The 23,093-nt window shown below is 41.5% G+C and overlaps 1 protein-coding gene and 1 long non-coding RNA gene across 5 annotated transcripts in view; one reads left to right on the forward strand and one right to left on the reverse strand.

Annotated features, from left to right (window-relative positions):
- The window catches only part of LOC139608945 (uncharacterized), a 34,864-nt gene extending 27,892 nt beyond the window's left edge, over nucleotides 1-6,972 (reverse strand). For both annotated transcript variants that reach the window (XR_011685119.1, XR_011685118.1), the window contains exons 1-2: nucleotides 6,814-6,972; nucleotides 4,568-4,663 (exon numbers count right to left, since the gene is read on the reverse strand). This is a non-coding gene — a long non-coding RNA (uncharacterized lncRNA). The remainder of the gene's footprint in view (nucleotides 1-4,567; nucleotides 4,664-6,813) is intronic.
- Nucleotides 6,973-6,998: 26 nt separating this feature from the next.
- Nucleotides 6,999-23,093, forward strand: part of skap1 (src kinase associated phosphoprotein 1) — a 35,603-nt gene continuing 19,508 nt past the window's right edge. Inside the window, exons 1-4 of one of the 3 annotated variants that reach the window (XM_071463094.1) lie at nucleotides 6,999-8,106; nucleotides 9,727-9,832; nucleotides 10,363-10,388; nucleotides 10,568-10,681. In XM_071463094.1, the coding sequence (XP_071319195.1) occupies nucleotides 8,067-8,106; nucleotides 9,727-9,832; nucleotides 10,363-10,388; nucleotides 10,568-10,681 (286 nt within the window). In that variant the 5' untranslated portion in view covers nucleotides 6,999-8,066. The remainder of the gene's footprint in view (nucleotides 8,107-9,726; nucleotides 9,833-10,362; nucleotides 10,389-10,567; nucleotides 10,682-23,093) is intronic. The other 2 variants (XM_071463093.1, XM_071463092.1) reach the window with 2 other exon arrangements.

The raw sequence follows: 23,093 nt of genomic DNA on the forward strand, positions 1-23,093 counted from the left end.
GCAGCAGCCAGCCTCTTTCTCCTCAGATATCCTTCACATCTTTATCCACCCCCCCCCCGCCTCCCTGCACTTTGTTTGAGGTCAACCCAGTGCTGTTTGTACCCCATGCTGTTTGCAGTTGTTGCAGGCTCTTTTACAAGTCTATTGCAAGGCTCACTTCCTTGGTTTTCTACCAGTTCCTCTGTCGCATGTCACTCTGCAGGGTCCCAGGGCTTCAAAGGAAAACTAGATACAGTATTCATGGGATAACGGGGGGTTGGTCATCTAAGAGACGCCACAGAGGAGTCATTTTTATTGGCAGGTATCAAACACAGCTACAGTATTTAGGTTAACACCATTTATCTGTACGAACTCCAGTATGTTGACAAGACGCTGAGATAAACTGAGCTGTAGGAGAATAATACTGACAATATTCTAATATATTGATCAAATCCAATATATCAGATTTGTCAAAGACAGAACAATTAAGTCCTGGACTTTTCCCATCATTGTTCCTGGTGTCTCCTTCATTAAGGCTGAGACAGGCGTACAATGTCTGACCAAAGAAATACTATACTGCAAACTAAGAGCTAACAACTGGAATCAGAAAAAGAGGACAGTTCATTAGAGCTGCGACGATTAGACGACTAAATTATTTGTCAGTCGATAGATAATTAATGAGAAGCAATTTTGATGTTAGACAGTTACTTTAAAGCAAAAATGCCAAATATTTGTCTCTTAAATGTGACGGTAAACGACAGTAAAGTGAACATCTTTGGGATTTGGTCTGTTGGTCGGACAGAATAAGATATTTGAGGACAGTAGCTTGGGATGTGGGAAATTATCAAAGGCGTTATTCTGCACACATGACATTAGACTATTTCATGTCTATCCATCCTGGAAGAGGACAGATAGCTCTGCTCTGATGCTCTTTCTACAACTTTTCTACCCCATTAATGTTTTTTTGGGGAGTTTTTCCTCATGTGAATCATAAGTCTAAGGTTAGAGGGCATCTTATGTTGAAAAAAATCCTCTTTAGGCACATTTATGATTTGTGATACTGGGTTGTATAAATAAAAAACTGACTTGAAACTTTTTCACTACGTTTTGACAATTTATAGATAAAATTAATTATCGGCTAATTGAGAAAATAATCTGCAGATTGATCGGTAATGAAAATAATTGTTAATTGCAACCCGAGAATTTATACACACAGACAGAATTTAAAAGAAACATACAAAGTATAATGTGTCCTAGTTGTGAAAACCCAGCGATTGTATGATATTAGTCAAGGTGCAAGCATCAGTGGGTTAAAATGTAAAACATACAACAATGCATTAAGATATCCATACATTCTATATTATTAAACCTTTTTAACAAAAAATAGACTTTTTAACGAGGTGACAAAGTGTTGGAGATTAAGAGAAACCACAAGAAATCATAAACAGTCACATATGTGATTTTTATCATGTAGATTTTTACCAATGTTTGGTTGGGGAAAGGTTCAATTTTCAGGCGCCCATGTGAACATTAAAACCATCCCAAAATGTATCCCAAAGTTTATCTGGAGTTAATTTGAAGCTTCAGTCTGAGGTAATCAAATCTACTTCATATCCTCCAAAGTTAAAGTCTTTTTTAGCACAAAATTTATTCTTTGTGTTTCCTCAAACGGTGTCGACTTGCTGAGCTGTAGCGGAGGGAACGCAACACAGAGGGAGTTCTGTAATAAAAAATAAAGCATCTTTGGAAGACATCCATGTGATCTGTCTAAGTTTGACTGCTGTAGCCTCATATTAGCTTTGGTTAAACATTAGAATATGTTGTTACACAGAATGAGGGCTGTAGATTTTCTCCCCCATTACTTATAGTGGAAGTGACTGGAAGTTCATTATGAAAGGATCTCTTAACGGCCCCAGTATGAACAGGAGGAATGATTACAGTGACCAAAAACTGATTCATTGCACACATGGGCACCTGAGTATTGTTTTTAAGACGGACTTGAGAAATGGTAAATCTATTCTTTAATTTAATTTCCACAATTTGTCCACTGTTATTGTTCAGCGAAACCTTGGGAAGAAATGCTGTCTAGTTATGAATGGCACTCTCTCCTCTTCCTTTGTTATGGCACTGAGGCTCTTTTTCTGTTTAGCCCAGCCTGGGAGATTCTTGACAACCATCCCCCATCTGAGTCAGGCTCTACTGGATCTGGAAGCGGCAGCCGACCTGAAGCCCCAGCCTCCCGGGTCCCCCTGCGACTGCATCCTTTCCCCACTCCATCAGCATAGTAACTGAGAGAGACAAGTGACTTGGCCAGGGTTAACGTCTTAATACTCCCCGGGATTGCCTCCAGGATCCAAATGGCTACCCCTAATAGTTTTCCTCCTCTGTGTGCCTGTCAGACCGCCATGGCTATATGCCGTAAGAAAAACAAGACCAGCTGAGAGGCAGAGTAACGAAGCAGCACAATGAAATAATGAGGGGTGGTGAGGAAGAATAGAGCAGCCATGAAAGGTTTGGTGTTAAAGATGCAGGGCTGAAGCGATGCTCGCTGCCTCGACAATGATGTCCCCCTGCCTCCATACTTTGCATGGAGAGCCTGCACACTCGAAAATTAAACAAGCTCCTTCCTTTGGAGCCCAGGAACGGGGTGGGGGGGTGGGGGTGGGGGGGGGGGGGGGGGGGGGGGGGTTGAAACCAGAACTCAATCAGTGTCACGTCACATGGTTCAAAGCGGCCAATTCGATGCTGCCAGGAGGTTGAGAAATGCAAGGTGACAGTTCATTTTACCAGTGACAGTGTGTCGGTCTCGCTTGCTGGTTCCCCAGTCAATTCCCAGCGAGCAGTGAAGGTTGAGTGTTGCTGGAGACAGACAGCAGCAGCAGCAGCCCCTCCCTCCACCTCCTCCACCTCCTCCTCACCGCCACCACCGCTCTCTCATCGACCCCGCTCTGCTTTGTATTCCAATTAACTGGACAGAGGGAGAGGCAGCAGTGTGCAGGATCACAAGCTCAGGCAGACACATTCTTCTGGCGTCCTTCCAGTCTCTCAATCCCGCTACTCTCAATAGCGCCGCACTTCCCTTTTCCCTTCCTTTTTCCCTTCCTTTTCCTCTCTCCTCGGCTCATGACAAGGGCCAGTTGTTCCAGGGGGATAATTCATAGATTCTTCTTTAACTACTGCCCCTAGGGACAATGTCTTGGTAATGAAAAATAGGTCCCTCTCATACATTCATATATCACATGTAATAGAGGCATGCAATCACTCAGTCCAGTCAACGCGCTGCTAGCTGTAACTGCTATCCTTAACAGACACCTCAAATAATGCTGAATTAATATTTTGAAATGGCTCATATATCCTAACATAATACAATTTGAATGATTTTCTATTCAGTGCTCTCAAGGCTAACATTGATTTGAGTACAAGCTGAGGTAACCCCCCCCAGAGTCAGTCAATGTGAGGCTGAGTGAAGGTTGTAGATTTAGCGCAACACATTTGCTCTTCTGTCTTTTGTGTCCTCAATCTATCATCACTTTTTACCTTCGCCGCCACCAAAGGCCCCCCTACACTGATGTATGTTTGAGCAACGGGAGGGTTTAGAATACAATGATTCTGAGGAAATCCGAAAAGTAAACTACCTCTTTTTTTTTTTTTTTTTTTTAAATCTCCTTGAGCAACACAAACATTTACAAACAGGGCCTTAAGAATCAGGTCAAACACCTTTTCTTTTCTTTAAATCAAGAGCTTGAATTTGCTGCGTCATGTTTAAATTAAGGCCACGTATAAGCATCAACTTCAGATTTTTGCGAGTGGAAAAGGTGGCAGCTGTTATTCCGGTGATTTATGCCACGGTTTTAAAACAAATGGCAATTATATAATCTGGACTTTATTTTTTTAGGGTTTTTACAGAAACTCGTTTTGAGCAAAAACATGCCCCTCAACCACAACACTTCCTTTTCTGAAACAAAGGTAAAGACAAATAGAGCCTGAAAGACAGGAAGACAGGCATGGGTGCCTCACTATTTGCCCTTCTGGACTGTGAGAGTCCCTGCCTATCTTGAGAATGCAATGTGTTGTGTGTATGTGTGTGTTTGCAGGACAGGATACACACACATACACACACACACACACACACACTCAAACACACACCCGCCATGCCCTGAGGATCCTCCTGACTCTCTCCCCTGGCTCTATCAGATCAGAGAGACCCGCTGTCCCTCCCCACACCGCAATGCAAATGAAAAGGAATGCGCTGATAAAAGGCCAGATCCTAGAGATGAGAGGGCAGAAGGAGGACAGAGGCAGCGAATGCTAAAGGGGGGGGGGGCCTCTTGGGGAGATGAGAGGTGGCGGAGGAGTCAGTGTTGGTAGTATTGGGAGATCATAGCCTTGCTCCCCCTCAGCGGCGTTTGATACAGGGCTTTTGTCGCTCTTTCAGCGCTGCATTGTTGGGTGGTGTAATCCCCGTCGGATTACAAAGGGCTTCCCTTTTCATATGGGGCTGGCCCAGCAGGCAGGTGGCTGGGGCTCTGTGGAGCTGTCAAGGGGAGGGAACCTCTTTTCCAGGGGAGGGGACCCCAGTTCCTCTTACCTTCACAGGGGCTTTTTGCTGGGAGGCCAGTCAGGCGCAGGTCAACGTGGGGACAATTCTGACATGAGATTCAACTCGCCCTGACCCCGTGGCGTCCTGTAGAGAAGTGATAGGGAGGGAGACCATCATGAGACATGAAATACTGAAAAATACTGAAAATGATTAAAATCTGATAATGTACTGAAAGGAAACTGCTGTCAATACTCTTCTTTACTCGCTATGTGGGAAAATACAGCTTTATTTAATAAGAAAAATGCAAAAGAACGGCAACAATTAGTCAAAAAAATTAATTATCAAATATTTTCATAACCAATTAATCAAGTTCATCATTTTTTAAGCAAAAATGCCAAATATTAAATGGTTCCAGCTTCTAAAATGTGAGCATTTGCTGCTATTCTTAATCTTACATTATAATAAACAGAGCATTTGTAGGTTTTGGACTGTTGGTCGGACAAAACAAGACATTATTACTGTTTTCTGATGTTTTATAGACCAAATGATTAAACGAGAAAATAATCGTTAGCTGCATTCTTAAAAAGCAGGGTTAGTTTTTACATCAGATAGAGAGAGGACATGAGGAATCACACAATCTGAGATCACTGCAGCGCCTAGAAAATATCTCAAGTTTCTCATTTTCATTTTGTGGAATATGAACAAAATCTTGAACTTGTGTGCAAATTGTAAATGCAATCCGCCATTTTAATTTTTTTTTTTTTTGTATTACAATTTAGATACGATTTAAAATGTTGCATGTGAAATACTCAGCCCTGTCTGTGCAGTGGTAGTTAATATTGTGTATTATAACATGAGGTCAACATAGGCCTGATTGATATCCGGTGTATTCTGTTGATGTGAGCGGTGTCTGATTGAGCTTTGGTCACTTAATGGCTTTCCTTGTAGTGTTTCAGTAAAACAGGATCAATAAAGCGATAGAGAAGCCCACCACTGTTTCTGTTGGTATTACTACATCTACCACTGCCTCTTCTACACATGTCGATTGCATATATAAAAAGCCCAGCCCAGGCCTCTGCTGGTAATATAAACTGTTCATCCATGCCCTGTCAGATGTGGTGAGGGGCCAATTTAGTGATGCTGCATTCATGTGTTGTCAGAAATATCCTAATTACTTTTTCAGCTTCAATCAAAGACTAATCAAAGTGGTGAATACCCAATTTGATAAGATGTGCTATTTAGGGTAAAGATAATGTTCAACCATCTGAAAATCTGATTTAGTAACTCAGCCAAGTATCATTTATTGTTGTATGGCCTTGCTAAAAAAAATCTGTTGTATTCTTGTTGACACTTATTTTCTAATCTACCCTGGATTTGAGCATTACAGGTTCCCATTATGGTATTGTTTCAAGCTTAACATCACTTAAATGTATTACAACTTTTTACTATTTTACATCTTATAAATGTTGAGAAGGCCTACTTGAAGGCAGCATCTGCACAAACCACTTAGGAAAATGTAACGTAGGCCTACAATAGCGTAACATAACGTAGCATACAATAATATAAAAGACATTAAAAAACGTATTTCTAAAAGAACCTCATTAAATAAAAAAAACAATTTCTTCCATTTCTGCAAAAACGTCGCTTGTGTGTAACACAATTCTGAATTACCATTTTACAACTGAGGGAGATTGAGAGTACTTGAACGCAGCGCTTTTACCAATGTCAAGTAAAAACTTAGCCAGTGCAACGCAGGATTACAACAATTCAACAAACACTACTTCTGCATTAATTGTTAAAGTTGCCCGAGTACAATAAAATAAAAACACATTGAAAATCGAATTTCTACCGTGTTTATAAAACATCAGTTGATCTCCGATTTACGATTCAACAACTTCTGTCACCAAGATGAGGATTGTGAGTACTTGAACGCAGCGCCCACACAAAAGTCGGGGTAAAACGTAGCGACCGGTATCCAGGTTAGTATCCTACCAAATAAACCCGCTTTTTAAACTAATTCAATCATGTGTTATGACATTAGGTGATAAATATACGAACTTCCGCAGAAATACTGTTGACAGAGGAGGAATGTCGGGTGCTTTCGGGCCGGTTAACGTCAAACTAGCTAGCTAATTAACGGCCTCGAACTAGGACAAGCTAAATGGTAGACAGGCTCAAGTAAACACAGCATTTGCTTTCAGAAAAAAACGAAAAAGCGATTTGAAATAGGAGGTGGTGGAGATTAACCAGAGAACAATAGCATTAAATGAACAAATCTGGGCTAATTACAATACCTGGGCTAACTAACAGCTCTGCTCTCCCAGCAACAGGTGGAGCGACGCCATGTTTTTTTTCTCCTTTTGGTTTGATTGGCGGTTGGTGAACCATGGCCGCCATGTTTGTTTCACCAGGTGAGCTTGTTCACCAGTGATGCGAGGATAGCAAACAAACAGGTAGGTAAAATATAACCCTAAGATAATTAGCAAACAAACGCCACATACTTTTCAGAAAAAGCTCAACTTTGTTTTCAAGTTGACATTGATTAGTATGAGTGGAAATTTCAGGGCTTGTATTTGGGTAAATGTCTAATAAATGTCTTTGACTGTGCAGTATTTAGTACAGTAAACAAGCTATATTTGAGGCTGTTGACAAATAATTAAACGCTTGGAAAGCTTCGTCCAACACATAAATAGGATGTTATTTGTGTCACCACAAAAGTGGGACAGTACTTAAGTCTTCACAGTGGAGTTTACTGCACACTTTGCACAGACTAAGTAATGTTTACCACAGGTTTTTAGCCTAAAGAAATCCTTAAATTCCAATTCCTGGTCCTGAAATTCCAAAGTATTACCAAACAATCTCCTAGGAAATTTCCTGGAAATAAATATGTACTTTGGAAGTAATTATAGGTAAAACAGAGAGTGATCAGCTGGTTTACTTTCAGTTATTTCTCAATGCTAAGCTAGCACAACATTGAGACATTTATTCAGAGGGCAGCAAGTAACCTACACATGCAACATGTCAAATGTGTGTACAAACAAATAGAATTCAGCATAAATATAGAATAAAGTTTTCAGTTAATATCCACAGGACTTTGTTTTGTTTCATTTTCAGTTGCTCATTTTGTAATTCACCAACATGCAGGATCATTACCCCCCACGCCGGCCTGATTTGTGGCGGTGTGATTATGTAAAAGAGAAGGGTTTTCTCAGTGTCAGTCAAATTTTGTCGTCAGCCTCGTCTGAGAAACCAGGGTTCAGAGGAAGTTGTCATCTCTGCACCTGCTCCACCCCATTTTGTGCAAATCTAGATGCATGCACGGAAGTTAGGTTTCAGTGCAAAAGGACACAGGTGGTTAGATGCTGTGGCAGTTTGTCTGTGAGTGTGTGTGTGTGTGCATGCAGGCCTTTGTTTCTGTAATGGAGCTGTAACAGTATGACAGAGGCTGAGTGTGCATAGGCTGCCTTGCAGTGTGAAAAAGCAAAGTGTGAAGGGGCAGAAAAGTCTGAAACCACAGTGTCTGGAGTTGGACAGGTGAAAGTCAGGGATGGGGACAATCCCGAACGACATTAGGAGACTTTTGGACGGTAATTCCTTTATTTTTATTGTTATAATGCTTATTTTAAACAGTACAGTTTTATCTTTATATCCTTATTACAGAGTGCAACCATGGAAATATAGTGTAAGCGGGCATCCTTTTATCACAACAAAGTTAAATCTCAAATGTGCAAATGGTTTCTGGTTCTACTAGTTGTGAACATGTAGGTGGTTCAGAGAACTTAATGTGAAAACCTGAAGGAAAGTGTCATATCTTTTGTTTTATTCTTTATTCTCTTGCTCATAAAATAATCATGCCTACTTAAGTTGAACAAACAAAAGTAAACAGAAGAACATAAAAAACACCACATTTCTCAACCCTTGTAATAAACTGTTAAAGGTGGCACCATAGTAATAGTTAGATTTGCATGTGCTGCCATGCCGACAAACACGGCCTTTGAAAGAACATTTGCATATGTCAGGACATTTATGACTCATGTGAGTGTGGACATAAAGAAATTGAATCAGATAAGTGATGTGGACTAGCCTGTTTTGCCTACAGTATCACGAAGATGGGTCTCCCATGACTCTGTGGTGTCACTCTGTCTTTAAAACCAGTTCACACTTCACCTCAGCATGTTGATCGTAACTGCTGCTAAGCTACAACGGCCAAGCCACACAATGAGCAGAGTGATGTTTAGAATAATTTGGCCTTTAGTAAGCAGTGTAGTGGTAAAACTATAAGCAGCTTAGACATTTGAGTTTCCAGTTGCCAGAATAGAAACAACGAACAAATTAGAAGAAGGGCTGGGATATTTGAAAGACTACATTTTCATTAATTTGCATCAGTGAGAGTTTTCATTTGAATGATATGTACAGTACATATCATTTGTAAAAGAGAAGCACTGACCTGAGGGTTGTGAATAAGAAACCAGGATCCAAAGACACGTTGATTAACTTATATCAAATATATGAACATATATGGCTCTCAGTAGAGCGTACACCTCTGCCAAGGTCAAAAAATACAAAAATGTTGAAAAATGCTCAGTCTCACAATGGTAAGAAAAGTGATTAACATTTCCTGGATCTGCCACTTTAACCAGATCAGCACCAAAATGTCATGGGTTCTGTAACAGGCCCATGTTTCGTCCCTCGGCTGAGTTTGGTAAAAATCAGCTTAGTAGTTTTTGCTTAATCCTGCTGACAAACAAAGAAACAGATGTGTGTAAAAACATAACCACCAGGTAAAAAAAACCCCCAAAAAACAAGTCACGATGAAAACTGCAGAGCTGCTGTGTTGGAACACTTTATATTGTACATGTGTTCATGTTGTTGTCCCCATAAAACAGTTTCACAGCTTGATCTCAGAGATAAAATAACACACAGCTGCTCTCGAACTTTTCAGACTTTTATTTTGAACTTTGTACTCCAAGGTTATGATATGTTGCTGCAGACAGACCTGGCAAAGAGGGCAGGGTGATGTGCACCACAAAAGTGTCATGTTTTATCTAAGTAAATAGTTGCAGGAGGTTTTGAGCTTTGTCTCCCACACTGAACTCAATCACATATTTGTGTGTTTGTTGCTTCATGGCTTTCCTGTAGCTTCTGACCCTATTACCTGAAAGTTACGCCATGAACGCCACGCTTACAGTGTTTTCTGTTTACCTCAGACTGTGAGACGTTTGTAGCAGACATCCTTCAAAATGAGGACCTCAGTGAAGACGCCCAAGAAGCTCGGAAAGTCTTACTGAATAACTTCAGGGTCGTCCATATAAGGTAGGATTTTACCTGTAGAAGCAGCGTTACATCAGTGTTGAGCGAGAGACAGGGAAAGCTGCTTTGCTTGTAATTTCATGACACCATTGTCTAACTTTTGCTTTTAATATCACACAAGACCCTTAATTGTTGCTGCAATTGCTTTGAACACAGTTTGCTAAATTACATTTGAAGGAACTCATTTAGTGTAATGGTGTCACCTTCAAGACTTCATTCTTATTGCTATTAAAAGTTTAAAGCTCTTGTAGAATAATCTTTTCTGATTAGGATAATTTAATCTTAATCTTAATGTGATTAAATTTCCAAGCATGAGGAAGAATCCACGAACCCAAAGAAAAGAAACTCTTGTACGAGGTGCAGTAGTTTACTCCGGAAACAAACATCTCCACTGGTGCTGCCTGCACGAGGTGATAAGAGAGTCGTGCTCCGGTACAGAAAACCTGTGGTTTTGTGGCCTTCTGTGCAGGAAGCAATTACTTGTCTAAAGTAAAGGCAACAAATTTTGATTCAAGCTTATTTCAATTTTACAGAAACCCTCAGGAATTTCCCTTCCCATGTGAGTAAAATTTTCCTGAACAATCTCTATCAAAGTACTGACGGCGCTCAGTTGTTTCTGTTGTGTGTTTGTGTGTAGATTAGAATCTCTGGTTGAGCACAAGTTTGTGACAGACACATCATGCACAACTGAAATCTTGTGTTTCACACACGTACACATTTTCACACACGCATACACAGACGCAGCGGAGGACGACGGTTCTGATGACAACCGCAGCTCCAGCCTGGGTCGCTCTGCCCCGTCAGATGACGCCTCAGTAGCCTCTGACTACCAGGATGATGGAGGCCCTGAGTGTAAGTTAACAACAGTCCTCATTCTGATTCCCTGTGTGTGTGTGTGTGTGTGTGTGTGCGTGCGTGCGTGCGTGCGTGCGTGCGTGCGTGCGTGCGTGCGTGCGTGTGTGTGTGTGTACCTGTACTTGCTACATAGTAAGGACCAAAAAAAGTATTTTACTAACAGAGTGAGGACATTTTGGGAAAGTGAGGACATTTTGGCCGGTCCTAGAGTTATGGTTAGAATTAGGTTTAGGTTAAGTTTAGGGTCAGGGTTAGGGTTAGGCACTCCGTTGTGATGGTTAAGGTTAGGGTAAGGGGCTAGGTAATACATTATGTCAATGAGTGTCCTCACAAAGACAGAAGTACAAGTGTGTGTGTGTGTTTGTATGAGATCTGTTTGCGCAGTGCAGTTTTAAATGTGGGTGTTTCTGCATGGCAAAGCAGCACTAATAGCTTCTACTTCGCAACATTAGTTGGGGGGGGGGGGGGGGGACAATAATTTCAATTTTGAGCAGCAGACATTGGCCCAGATTACATTCAACTTTCAGCCTGTACCATCTAGTTTAACTGAGGACAATGGGGTGAAATTTTAACCCTGACAATGGCACGAACATGCCTGTTATTGTCTTTGAGAACATGTGTTTCCACTGAAAGGCTACAGTGTGCGAGGAATTCAGCATCGACAAAGGAAAAGGTAAAAAGGAGGAGTCAGTGTCACAGGAGACGAGGCGGTGTTCCTCTAAAAGAACCAAACAAGTGCAGTTTTAACACACGATCCTCAACATCCTCCCTGACACACCTACACCTCGCCACAGGAAGCGCAGGCAGACCTTTTTTTGCTGTATATTGTTGCTCGCCTTATTAATTTGAGAAACTATACCACATCTGTGAAAATTCCCCTCTCTGCTGGCCTCCTACCTCTTGGCCCGACTCCGGTGACATCACTGACTCCTCCTCCCTCTCCTCTGCCTTCTAGCCAGTGTGCAGGTAGGCCGTCCTGACGCTGGAGAAAAGGGGCTGGTGGTTCACAAAGGCCTGAACGGTGACCTAGAGCTCCCTCCAGTGGCAGATCCTCGGCTCCTGGTCTGTATCCTTGAGCTGTATGTGTGGACTGTGGGAGGCATGGAGCAGCCCACACAGAGAGGAGGCTTTGTAGCTGCAGGCTAATGCAGTGATTGATTGACCCTGAGCCCCTCTATTCTTTCACAACCGGGTTTGAAATACAACACTGTACCTGAGGGGCCATGTGGGCTCTATCTCTCTCTCCCTTTATCAATCTTTCTCTCTATCTTCCTTTCTCATACTTGCCCTCCCTCCCGTTCAGACTTTTTGTATTTCTGACTCTATGCGCCAGCTAATAGCCCTTGACATGACATGCTGCAGGTGGGCATTACTGACTCGGCCGCCTCAGGTGCCAATCGCTACCTCTCACTCTTTTTCAGCTCCTAAAGCCTGAACCATGTGGAATTTCCCTATCAGAAAAAATAACATGTTGTCACGCAGTCGCTTTGTGATACCGGTAGTTAATGCCAGCTGGATGTAGTCAAAAATGATCCCCTTATTTGGAAACGGCTTAATGAACTCTTCCGTCCTCTGCCCACAGAAGAGTAATTCCCGCCTTTCTGTGCAACTTTGGAAAAGCAGAGTAAACAAATCACAGCAGATGGTGGGGACATCGGCCACAAGACAACCATAATTTATTTTTTGAAATTGTTTATTTCAGAATAAACACCACAAGATTTCCTCGGGGAAACAAACAAAATCAAACTATAAAAAGCTTTAAAAATTCCCCCTAAGGCTATAATGGTAACGCGCCCAACTACAAACTACGCCGTCTGTTACTGTGGAGCACGATGGCTGTTAAAGCTCGAACACGGTGTCACACCATTGTCGATGTTAAATGTGAGAAATAGCCAATTATGCAGCACCACGAGAATCTTCTTTCTCTTTCATTTGCATTTTTCTTTTATTATCACCAACTGGTGCCTCTTGACACTAAATAACTACACTTAAAAAACATGTTTTGTTTTTTTTTTTTTTTGGATGAATAATCCTAAGATTTGATTCTGTTGGAGAAATGCACACCTCGCAGCGCTGTGTCCTTTTTATTGATGGGGGACTGCGGTCATGTTAGCGCAGTGAATGGCCTGTGTCCTCACTTAAAGGGCATGTGGAGTTCATAGTTCATTCTCTGTTCATTGCCAGTTGAAAGAAATGGCTCACACTTTTCTGCTGGGCGGTCTGTTTCAAGGGAAGAGGGGAGTGTTTGTGGAAAATAATGGCACGACCGCTTAATGAAATCAGTGTCTTTTTAAGAGGAAGAATCATCCATGGTGACGGTTTAAATTTTCTTTTATTCCTTTTAATGTAAAAATCAGCAGATTACCTTTTTTTGTTGTGAAAATAAATTAGAATTTTGTGATGTTGAGAAAAAAGGTTTGGCTGTGAGAAGAAGATGGAAAATTGGGTTTTTTCTCTGGACTTTAATTGCATCATTTTATTTGAGCCTACTGTACACAATAGAGACTTTGTGACTCGGAGAATGTATTATCCGTGGTAATTGACTGCCTGCCTTTGCTGCTCTCTGTTCCCTAACCAGAGAGTGAGTGAGTGTGAAGTCGATGGCTGCTTTTACACGCAGGAGGAGCCTGTGCCGTTTGATTAGATGCGGTGGCCTGTTGTCTTCAGCGGACTGGGTGACACCAGATTTGTAATGGCTGACAGGAACAGATGGAGCCTCCATTGTTAGCCCGGGTGTCTGCATGGTAATGTGAACTGAGTTTCACCCGCCGACCGCACCGGTGACCTGACCGCGCCTGCAGCCTCACCCCAGCCTCGTCTGCCCCCTTTAGCAACCTCCATCTCTCTCTCTCACTCTCTCTCTCTCTCCCTCCCTGTCTCATTGCTATTTGGGGCTCACACACATTTTCAGGATGTTTCTATTTCACACCCACCATCACACACACTCTTTCCCATTCCAGTACATTTTGCATACTAACATATGCACAAAAAAAAATCTTCTCCCCCCGGCGTACAAAATCTCTCACACACACACACACACACACACACACACACACACACCGCACAAGTAGACCCCAGGAGACAGCCGGAGATGTGGGGCTTTTAGTTCTGTCATGCTGTTCGCAGGTCAAGTTTACGAAGTCGAAATGGCCTGTTTGTTTTTCTTTGATTGGGGAGCACTGCTGGGCGCTCGGGGTTGTTTGCTGGGAAGCTGCAGCGATGACAGAGTGCTGCAGGAAGAGCTTTGTTTCAGGAGGCGTGCAAAAAAAAAAAAAAAAAAAAAAAAGATGGCGCTTTTGAAACATCTCCCTCTTCTTCTTTGTGATCGTAATGATTCTGTGATGATGTACCATATAGCCTGTATTTGCTCAGGTGTGGATGTCGGCTCTAAAACTTCGATTCAGCGTGCATGTTACTTTCTCCCCTGTGTTTGGTGTTATTATATTATACCACATGAGGTGAGATTATTATGGCTCTATATTGTGGTTCATATTATTCTCCCTCAGATTTATAAAAAATGTCTTGGTGATCATTTAAGGTGATATATAGACGATTATTTTCTCAATTAATCAATTATAATTTAATCAGTAATGAAGCCCAAGGTGAGGTCCATCCATAGATCTTCAATTTACTTTCCCATTAAACAAGGAAAAGCTGTATATTCCTGAAATTTAGAAGCTGGAACTTGGGAATTCTTGGCATTTTTGCATGAATAATGACACTGATGATTTAGCTGACTAATATTTCCAGCTGTCTTTGTTGTGTAGGCCTTTTTAAAGAATTCAGGAATGTGACTCCTGTCAGTGATTACTCCGCCGTTCCAATTTCCTCAACCAATTACTGGCAATAGAAAGCAGTAGGATAACCAATTTGAAGTTATGTCTCGCTGTTGCCTATTCCTCATTTGAATATGAGGAGCCAATGCACAGTAACAACATTATTACACGACGCCGGTAAATAGAATATTAAATCAAATTTTTGTCGTTTTGGCTGAAGCTTGATAAAGCTATATAAAGTGAAGTGTGTTTGAGGGTGCATGCCTGGGTCTGTTGGCTGGTGAAATAGGAAAAGCGATGCCAGCTGATGGATTGATGCCCCATTAGAGGGTAAATCAGCGATGTTGTAGGTGCCAACTGGCCCCTGTCTGTGTTTGAAATCAAATTAAGTTGTGGAGAAAGAGAAAGTGTCTGACTTTAAATGAACAAGAGGTGCAGACAGAAATGCTGGAACGTTGTTGAATAAATTGCATAGTGGCGTTTATACCAGTTTTTCTCCCTTTAAACGCAGCACCTGGGCGCTTTTCTGGGGTCTGCACAGATGACCTCATTGCAAGTTTGTTGGCCGTTGATCGTGCCGTCTCCCCACTTACTGAACTTTTGACCTTTGGCCTCTTGCCTGGCCAACCTGTGACCTGTCTGCACTCCAGAGTTGTGTGAGTGATTGGCCTTCCTGTCACACAACGCCCATCAGTCGGAAAGTTTCTTCGGACCCGGCTGATAGCCATCTACTGTATCTATCTGTCAGAATATCTGCCTGGAGATTAATTTTTCACCGCAGTCATCGGTGTATGGATTTCATGACATTTGGATAGCGGCTGCTCGTTTGCAAGGAAGCGAGGAATATGTTAATGACCTCCACTCCTCCTCCTTCTCCTTCGCTCTCCTTTCCTCTCCTCCCTCAGTTGCTGCCTGTGTGCTTTTCTAGAAAGACACACACACACTCACATTACGAGGCAGGAGCAGGCTCTGTGCATCGCTGCGACTGCTCGCCATCAGGGTTCAAAAGTTCACACTATTCCCCGAGGGCTACTGTGCTGCTGCAGATGCTGATAGTCTTTTCTTTCTCTCTCTCTCTCTCTCTCTCTTTCTCTCTCTCTCTCCCTCTCTCTCTCTCTCTCTTTCTCTCTTGGCTGCCTTTCTCTCCCTCTCTCCCTCGCTGTTTACACTATTAATCTTGTACACTCTCTCTCACACACTCACTCACATTGCCTGGCAAGAAGAGAGCGGCTTGAAGGGGGGATTTGGACGTATTTAACCGAAGGGCATCCATCACTCTCATCTCTGGTTTCACCCCCACCAAAAAGCCACACTGTGTAGTTTTTGCATCCTCCTGGTTTGGAAGCCCTCTGATGCAGCTCTCCCCTCGTTTGCTTTGTTTTATTGTTGCATTGCATATAATTACATCCCTCTGTTGCCTCTGGTGTAGCGTCATGTTGAAACCCAGGGAAAACAGGCGAAGGTAAATGTGCAGCAGTCCATCTGTAAAGAGGCACATAGGCAGAATGCAAAGTGGGAAGCTGGGGCAGGGTGGCTCCTAATCTCCCCCAGAGCTGTCAATGTCACAGACAAATAGCAAAACTATCAGATGCGGCGGGTTCACCCAGAGGTTAGCCTTCCCAGGTACCTCCTGCATTCACTCCCTCTCTCTCTCCCCCTGCCTTGCAAATGAGAATTTGATTTTGCCCTCCACTGGAATCCATTTCTGGAGATGAATGAAGTTTCAATGCCAAGCCCAGGTGGCCCTGCTGATTTCTTAGGGAAATAAATGGAGATGGGAGAGATGTGTTGGCCTGTAAACAGACAGTGACACGACGGCTCCCAATGCCTCTGGGATCCCTCTGTTTAATTGTTGCTGTAATGTAGCACTTTAAGGTCATTAACATGCCCTTGTGGAGTTATTCAGGGATGTTGAGGATGCATCCCTCTTTACACCGGGATCTCTGCACGGCTGGGACAAGTCGTCACCGTGTGTGTGCCAAGTGGGACAGGGCTGTTGTGGGCTTATATGCTGTTTGAGGATTGCTTATCTACAATGGAAATATTTACCGTTGCTTTATACTGGCCTGTGCTGTAAGTTAGTTATCTCAAAGAAATAGAATCAGAAGTGAGTAGATTGGAACGACATTTAATTGTTTAGAAACGTTGTCTGGTTTGGCATCATGCAAACTGTAATTAGTTTGATTTAAAGAAACCAATTATGCATTTAACTTCAAAATATAGATTCCCTACAACTGATCACAGTTAAAGTGACATTTTCAAAATTGTCACATTTAAATGAACATAATTAAATTATTGTTTTTAAATGTAGTTGGTTTGACTAATTCACTTAATTTAATGCCTTCAGTGATTGTAATTTTGGTTTCTGTGTGAAGTAAACCTAATTTTAAAAACTTACTTTAGAAACAAATATTGAAGAAAAAAAACATTCATTAAATAATGATCATCCATGCTGTTTTATATCATGTTATTTTTTTGTATGCGTTCCTTTGTATATTGTCACAGTTTTCGTTTTGAATGGCTTCTGCAGCAGTTACTGTCACAGAGGATGATTTACCCTTCTCCTCTGAATGACGCACTGCAAAACCGTTTTGTGTTATTTTGTTTCTGATTTATTTACTTTACTTTCATTTATTTTTAAACAAATGAAAAAGTTTGAGAATAATATTTTAAATGTTGAATATTGAAAAAAATCCTTTTTTCACAATTATTATTATTTTACTTGTAGATATAGATATAAAATATATGTAAAATATAAATATTTATACACTGGCAAAATATTTGTATGATTTATTTTATTGCAACTATTTCAAAATGCCATGTTTTCTGCAAAAGAGGAAAGCAAGAAAAAAACAAATGTAACATATCCTAATTTGCTCAAAAAAGGCCAAGTGCAAAGTGATTATTCTCTCATTACCAATACTTGTTTATTAAAGACGAAATGGAAACCTGCTAAAAATATATAATAAAGATCACAGTAATTACAGTGCAGGTCTCTAGAAAATTTTAAGAATGAAATTTAAAACAGTGTAAAATTTATGGTAGCACTAATGGGAAAAACATATCCGAATGAATAATAATCTTTTTACAGTTTATAAATGTAAACAAATACATTGTTTGTAATTATATGAGTCCAAGTTGGTAAAAAAAAAATCCACAATTTGATCTACTGGAAATAATTTGACTAAATATTCTTATTTTAAGCAAAACAAATAGCATCAGATTTAAGCCAGAGGCTGATTTCTCTGAGCATTTGAGTGTCTTTGCTTTGGCAGAATAATTTTCCTGTAACACCTGTTGCCCACAGACTTGCTAGTGATTTATGAAAGGAGTCAAAGAATGATAGCATCATATAATTGTTTATTGGCATAACATGCAACAGCAGTGACTATAAAATAAGAGTGATTATATGTAAAGGTAATAGGGATGAGATATTGCTCAGAAAACACTGACACAGTCCTTACGAACATATTTATTTACCGCTATTGCTGAAATTATATTTAAGGCATTTTAGTGGAAATAACAGAAGCATTTTAAGGTTGCAATAACTGCACATTCAGAGGGCGAGTGTGTTGATTTTCTCTGAGTGTTTTTCCCTCCAGGCTCTGTCGTCGACTGTGTTATATCCGGTTTTTATCACGGATACGCAGGCTCCTGTGGGCCCGAACTCTTCCATTGTTGGTATTTATATTCATACTACTGCTTTCTTTTTTTTTTCTTTCTTACTCTGTGTCAGTGTAGCAGCTGAAAACCATCCCCAGCGATTAGAGGATCATTGTATCTGCAGTTAAGCATTTGAATAGTGGTAGTAAATCTAGAAAAGGGAAATTCAGGGTCGCTGTAGACGCTGCTTATAGCTGCCCAGGGGGAAGCCGATGTCACATAGTAAATTTAGCCCCTTAGTGTCTTTGCAGTGGTGGGGCTGTGCTGTTTGAACGCAGGAATAGTAGAAAACGGAGCCTAGAATGACTTGACATCTATTCCTGTGTATATAAAGGCATAAGGCATATACATTTTTTTTTTCTTCCAAATTGCATCAGGTGTAACAGACAGTCAGACAATAAAAGAGATAAACAATAGATATCTCTGCATGGCTTATAGTTGCAGTTTCATTGATTTTTCTTTTTCCAGAATCAAAATCATTAAAGAAAACCTAAACTGTACATGTTAAAGCTTTTATACAGCTTCACTCAGTAAAGCTTTTATCTCAAGTCAGAGACAGACGTTTGTTGTTTAACCTGATTGACATCCCTGATCAAAAAAAAAAAAAAACAAAAAAAACCTTAATCACTCCTGCATAAATTCCCGGTCCCATTAAACATTAGTAGACGACGGAGGCATCATGCAGCCTGATATAATGCACTGCATGTTTTCTTTGGTTCAAACACATGCATTAGGAGGTTCTAAACACGGTTTATGTATCGATGACTGAAGTCCTAATCAAATCAGGGGGAGGAGAGGAGGGCAGGGAAGACATTCTGCCCTTAACCTCAGTGCCTCTCAGTCTCTCTCCTCCCTCCTGACGGCCGCCTCGCTGGAGGGACGCACAGCGAGGGCCTCCTACTGTAATGAGGAAAAATGTATCAATTTAGCTTTGGCCTGCGCGCAGATTGAGCGCCGGGTGGGTGAAGGTGCACTGAGTGAATCCTTTTTCCTAATCAAGGACGGTATCGAAGAGGATTGCGGTCTCGCTCGCTTCGTCTGTAGAATCAGCAGCATTCCTCCCCTCAGCCCCCTCAGGGCCAGGGGAGCCTCTTTCTGCCTTCTGTTTCACCTCATCAGCAGAGTTCACGCGGAGGTCAGGTCCTGCCCCCTGATGCTGCATTCAATGCAATACCTCTTGCATGGAAAAGGCACTGTGAAAGCCCCCGTGCTCAAGGACTAAGCAAAGGAGAAAGAAAACATATGATAACTTGCTGATTTTTATTCCAATCTGTGCTCGGGGGGGGGGGTTACCTCCCCTACACAATAGATTAATTAATTTATTAATCCCATTAACAGAGTCAGCTAATATTTTATTTATTTGTTTCACCTCATAGTTAATACAGGTTTAAAAAATGATTTGCTTAGACATTTACAAGTGGGATATCATGTATTAATTAACATCAGTGTGATGTAAATGTGCCACATTTTGCCATAAGGTTAATTTTCATTCATCCTTGGGCAGGTTGATGTTAAAAAGAAAAAGAAACAAACAAATAATGAAACAATGAAGGCAAAAAGCAAACTAGAGCTGGTACAATAAGTCCATTTGTTAAATAGAGAAAATTTATCTGCAACTTTTTTAATGCAAAAATGACCAAAAAGCACAGGTTTAGCTCCTCAAATGTAATTATTTTCTGGTTTTCTTATTTATTATAACAATAATATTTAATATCTTTGGGTTTTGGATTGTTTGTCAGATAAAACAAGCAGTTTGATTGAATCAGTTTGGGCTTTAGTAATTTGTGACTGTCATTTTCTTCTACATTATGACGTTTAATAGACCAAATGATTCATTGAGAAAATATCTGGCAAATGAATCAATAATAAAAAATAATTGTAGCAGCTCGAAAGCAGACTAAAACAACACAAAGGCATGTATAATAGAATCCGTCATAAATGGAAAGAGACCCAATAAAAGCTGTGATGGAACAAAAACAAAACATATGACCATCATAACTTTACAACAGATGAGTCTCAACATCACAAAGGACTACAAATCTACAGCAGCACAAAGAACCACAGATGTAGACCTTCAAGCAAATACTAAAGAGATGTATGACACACACACTCTCATTAAGACAAAGAATAGATTAGGCACTTAAGACAACCAGTATTAGGCATCACATATGGCATCCAGTCTTCAAATAGACTTGATAGACGTTGATGGACAGAGCGAGGCAAAAATATTAGCTGTTAATTTTTTATTTCCCTGTCTTTCCAAACATTTCACCCATCCCACTTGTATTAGAAGACGCTGCTCGTATGTCAAACGTAATAAATACAGCAAGAAATTTTCTGCTAAGACACATAGAGTTTTATTACAGTAGCTTCACATCTGCATGGCTGCAGGTAACAAATGTTTTATGGATGAAATTTTAAAACATGAAAAAGCTGCAAGAAGGAGGGAAGAAATCATTTTTATTTTAATCCTGATAAAAGACTGTATCCAGGCTTTCTCTGTGGAAAACTGATAGGTTTCTATAGCCAGGGACACAATAGTGGTTCAGACCGTCGACTCTGAAAGTACATGGACCCCTGCTGGGACTGAACCGTGGCAGTGCCGTTGCTCCCCTCTGCCTTCCTACTGTCTGACAGAAGAGATAATAAGGGGAGTGCTCGCTTTCCTTCAACGTTCCCATCTTCTGCAGCAGTCAACATCTTCAGTGCATTTTTGTGTTTTCATAACATCCATGTTGCATTATGACCACCGTTAGATCTAATGTAACATATTAGTCCTCCCACCCAACCATTTCCCTTCATTTTGATCCACTTTCTATCCAGCCTTTGATTGACTTTCAGCCTAACTAAAGTGGATTTTAATGAGAGAATACATTAACTCCCTCTGGTCATGCTAACATAAATCAGCCTTTTCTTGCAGGATCAACTGCTGAGCTCATAACACCATGCTGAGAGAGTGTGAATAACCAAATGAGAGATTGTGGCTGTGGCAAACCGCTGGCAGCTCAGATGCATTGTTGTGTACCCCCCACCCGCCCTCTCCCGACCCCCCACCCTCCCACCCCGAGTTTAAAACAAGTTCAGGATGGCAACAGAACGGAGCACTTATCTGCACACAGGTCAGCTCGCTTATGGAAACGTTCCTTTGCCAGGATCAATTAAACACATATCTCTGGTCAATTTCTATTGATTATCTCCTTCCATTTGGAAATGGGGGTGGCTCGAATCTTCTCCTCGCTGATGACCACTGAGAGCCGTTAGATTCAGTTAGCGTGGCCTGGTGGCGGCTCCTCACCTTGATTTACGAAACACGTGATGCGACTCCGGCGTCACATCTGTCTGCTTCTCTTTGTTGGTAATTGCACTCAGCTAAATAGGTTACGCTGAAATATCAATAAATTGCCATCAAATTAATGTCAATACCAAAGCTGTGGATGGTGCTAATTAAAACGCAAAAGGGATGAAAATGAAGTCATGGCATTGCCCTGAATAATTGATACAGCAATTTATGATTTTTATGAAGGAGTGCCGTCTGTCTGCGATTTTGATGAGGCCTTAATTAGATGCATTAATGTGTCTCTCTGTGCCTGTACTCAAACTCAAAACTCAAACACCATGATGGTTGTTGGGCTTTTTTAACGCTCTAAATGATGCTTTTTCAAACAACATTACCTCTGAATATCCACTTAAAATTGCTCTGGTCCCAAAGAGGTGTTAGTGTGTAATTTTCATTAAAGGAGGCATTGTTAACTTAGGACCAATCAGGATCTGCTTTTGTTTAGGGTGGGAGCAAGCAGCATTAAACTGCGTGGTGCTTTTAGGTTGTGCTGCGACCCTGTGGAAGAAACTAGAACTATTTTGTGCAGGTTCCCATTTTAAAGCCTGTGTTTGCACCTTCATACAAAGAAGGAGGACAGTCAAGTGAGGTCAGGTCACTCGGCGTTAAAGTGTTAAACATGCATGAATGTGTAATGTTTATTGACTCAAGCAGATCAGAGTGATCCCATGTTGATTCTGCACCTCCTCATCTATTAGCCGGGCTCAACCTTTGAGATAAATGAAGAGCGAGGGAAGCAGACAGATGAGGGGATTAGAAGTGGGCCGCAACAGGGAAGCAGGCCCAGGAAAAAAATGGACGGACTGTCGGCGGATAGATGAGGTGGAGGAGCATAATGACCGCTGTTTGTTATGATGTACTGAATCAGGTTCTCTTTGACAAAACAGTCCTCAGCACCTCTGTATTTATAGTGTCACCGGTCAGTCCATCCACAAAGGCAGGCTGATGATATGTGAGCGTGTTAGTGCTGTGAGGTGTCTGGGGCTCTGCTCTGGAATGACCCGCTCATCCGTCAGGCCCACGAGCTGAAGCGGTGCAGGTTTGTCGGATCACACGCTGGACTGTAGTGAACTTAAATCTCAGGAATGTTAGCCGAGCAAAAAGCCAATATCAGGTTTGTTTGCTCCCTATATCAAAGCTATTCTGACAGAACTCACAGAGAAAAGACTCAGAGCAACAACTTTCACAGAGAGAGCAGGACACAGTAGGAGTGGGCACTTAGCTGCAGCTGCTTTTTCATGTTGCTGGTTTTTATGAATGAGAAAGAGAGAAGAGTTTTTCTACTGTTGGGGGATGCTCTTTGTTTAAGCCAGAGGACCCTGTTTGGGATGACATGTTTGGGTTTTCCCAGCAGTTAAACAGGTCCTCTGTGAGGGGGATGGACTCCAGGCATTCCCCCTGTCATCAGTGGTCTGTATGGGGTGTCATGCTGACTAGTGTAAATGGTCTTTAAATTGTTCCTGTGTTTCAGGCTAAAAAGGCGGTTCCTGTTGGCCCCATGCTTTTTTCTCCTGCAGGACTAATGCCTGTTGACTAATGAATTCAGAGGAAGCCGAGCTTTGTTTTTGACACATGGAAAAACCAGGTAGTCCTGTTGAAGTGCGGGACGGAAGACGGCCCTCGAGGTCGACCT

This window comes from Trachinotus anak, unplaced genomic scaffold (assembly GCF_046630095.1).
Source record: "Trachinotus anak isolate AG129_WGS33_773 ecotype Australia unplaced genomic scaffold, CSIRO_AGI_Tana_v1 ptg000025l, whole genome shotgun sequence".
NCBI classification, from domain to species: domain Eukaryota; kingdom Metazoa; phylum Chordata; class Actinopteri; order Carangiformes; family Carangidae; genus Trachinotus; species Trachinotus anak.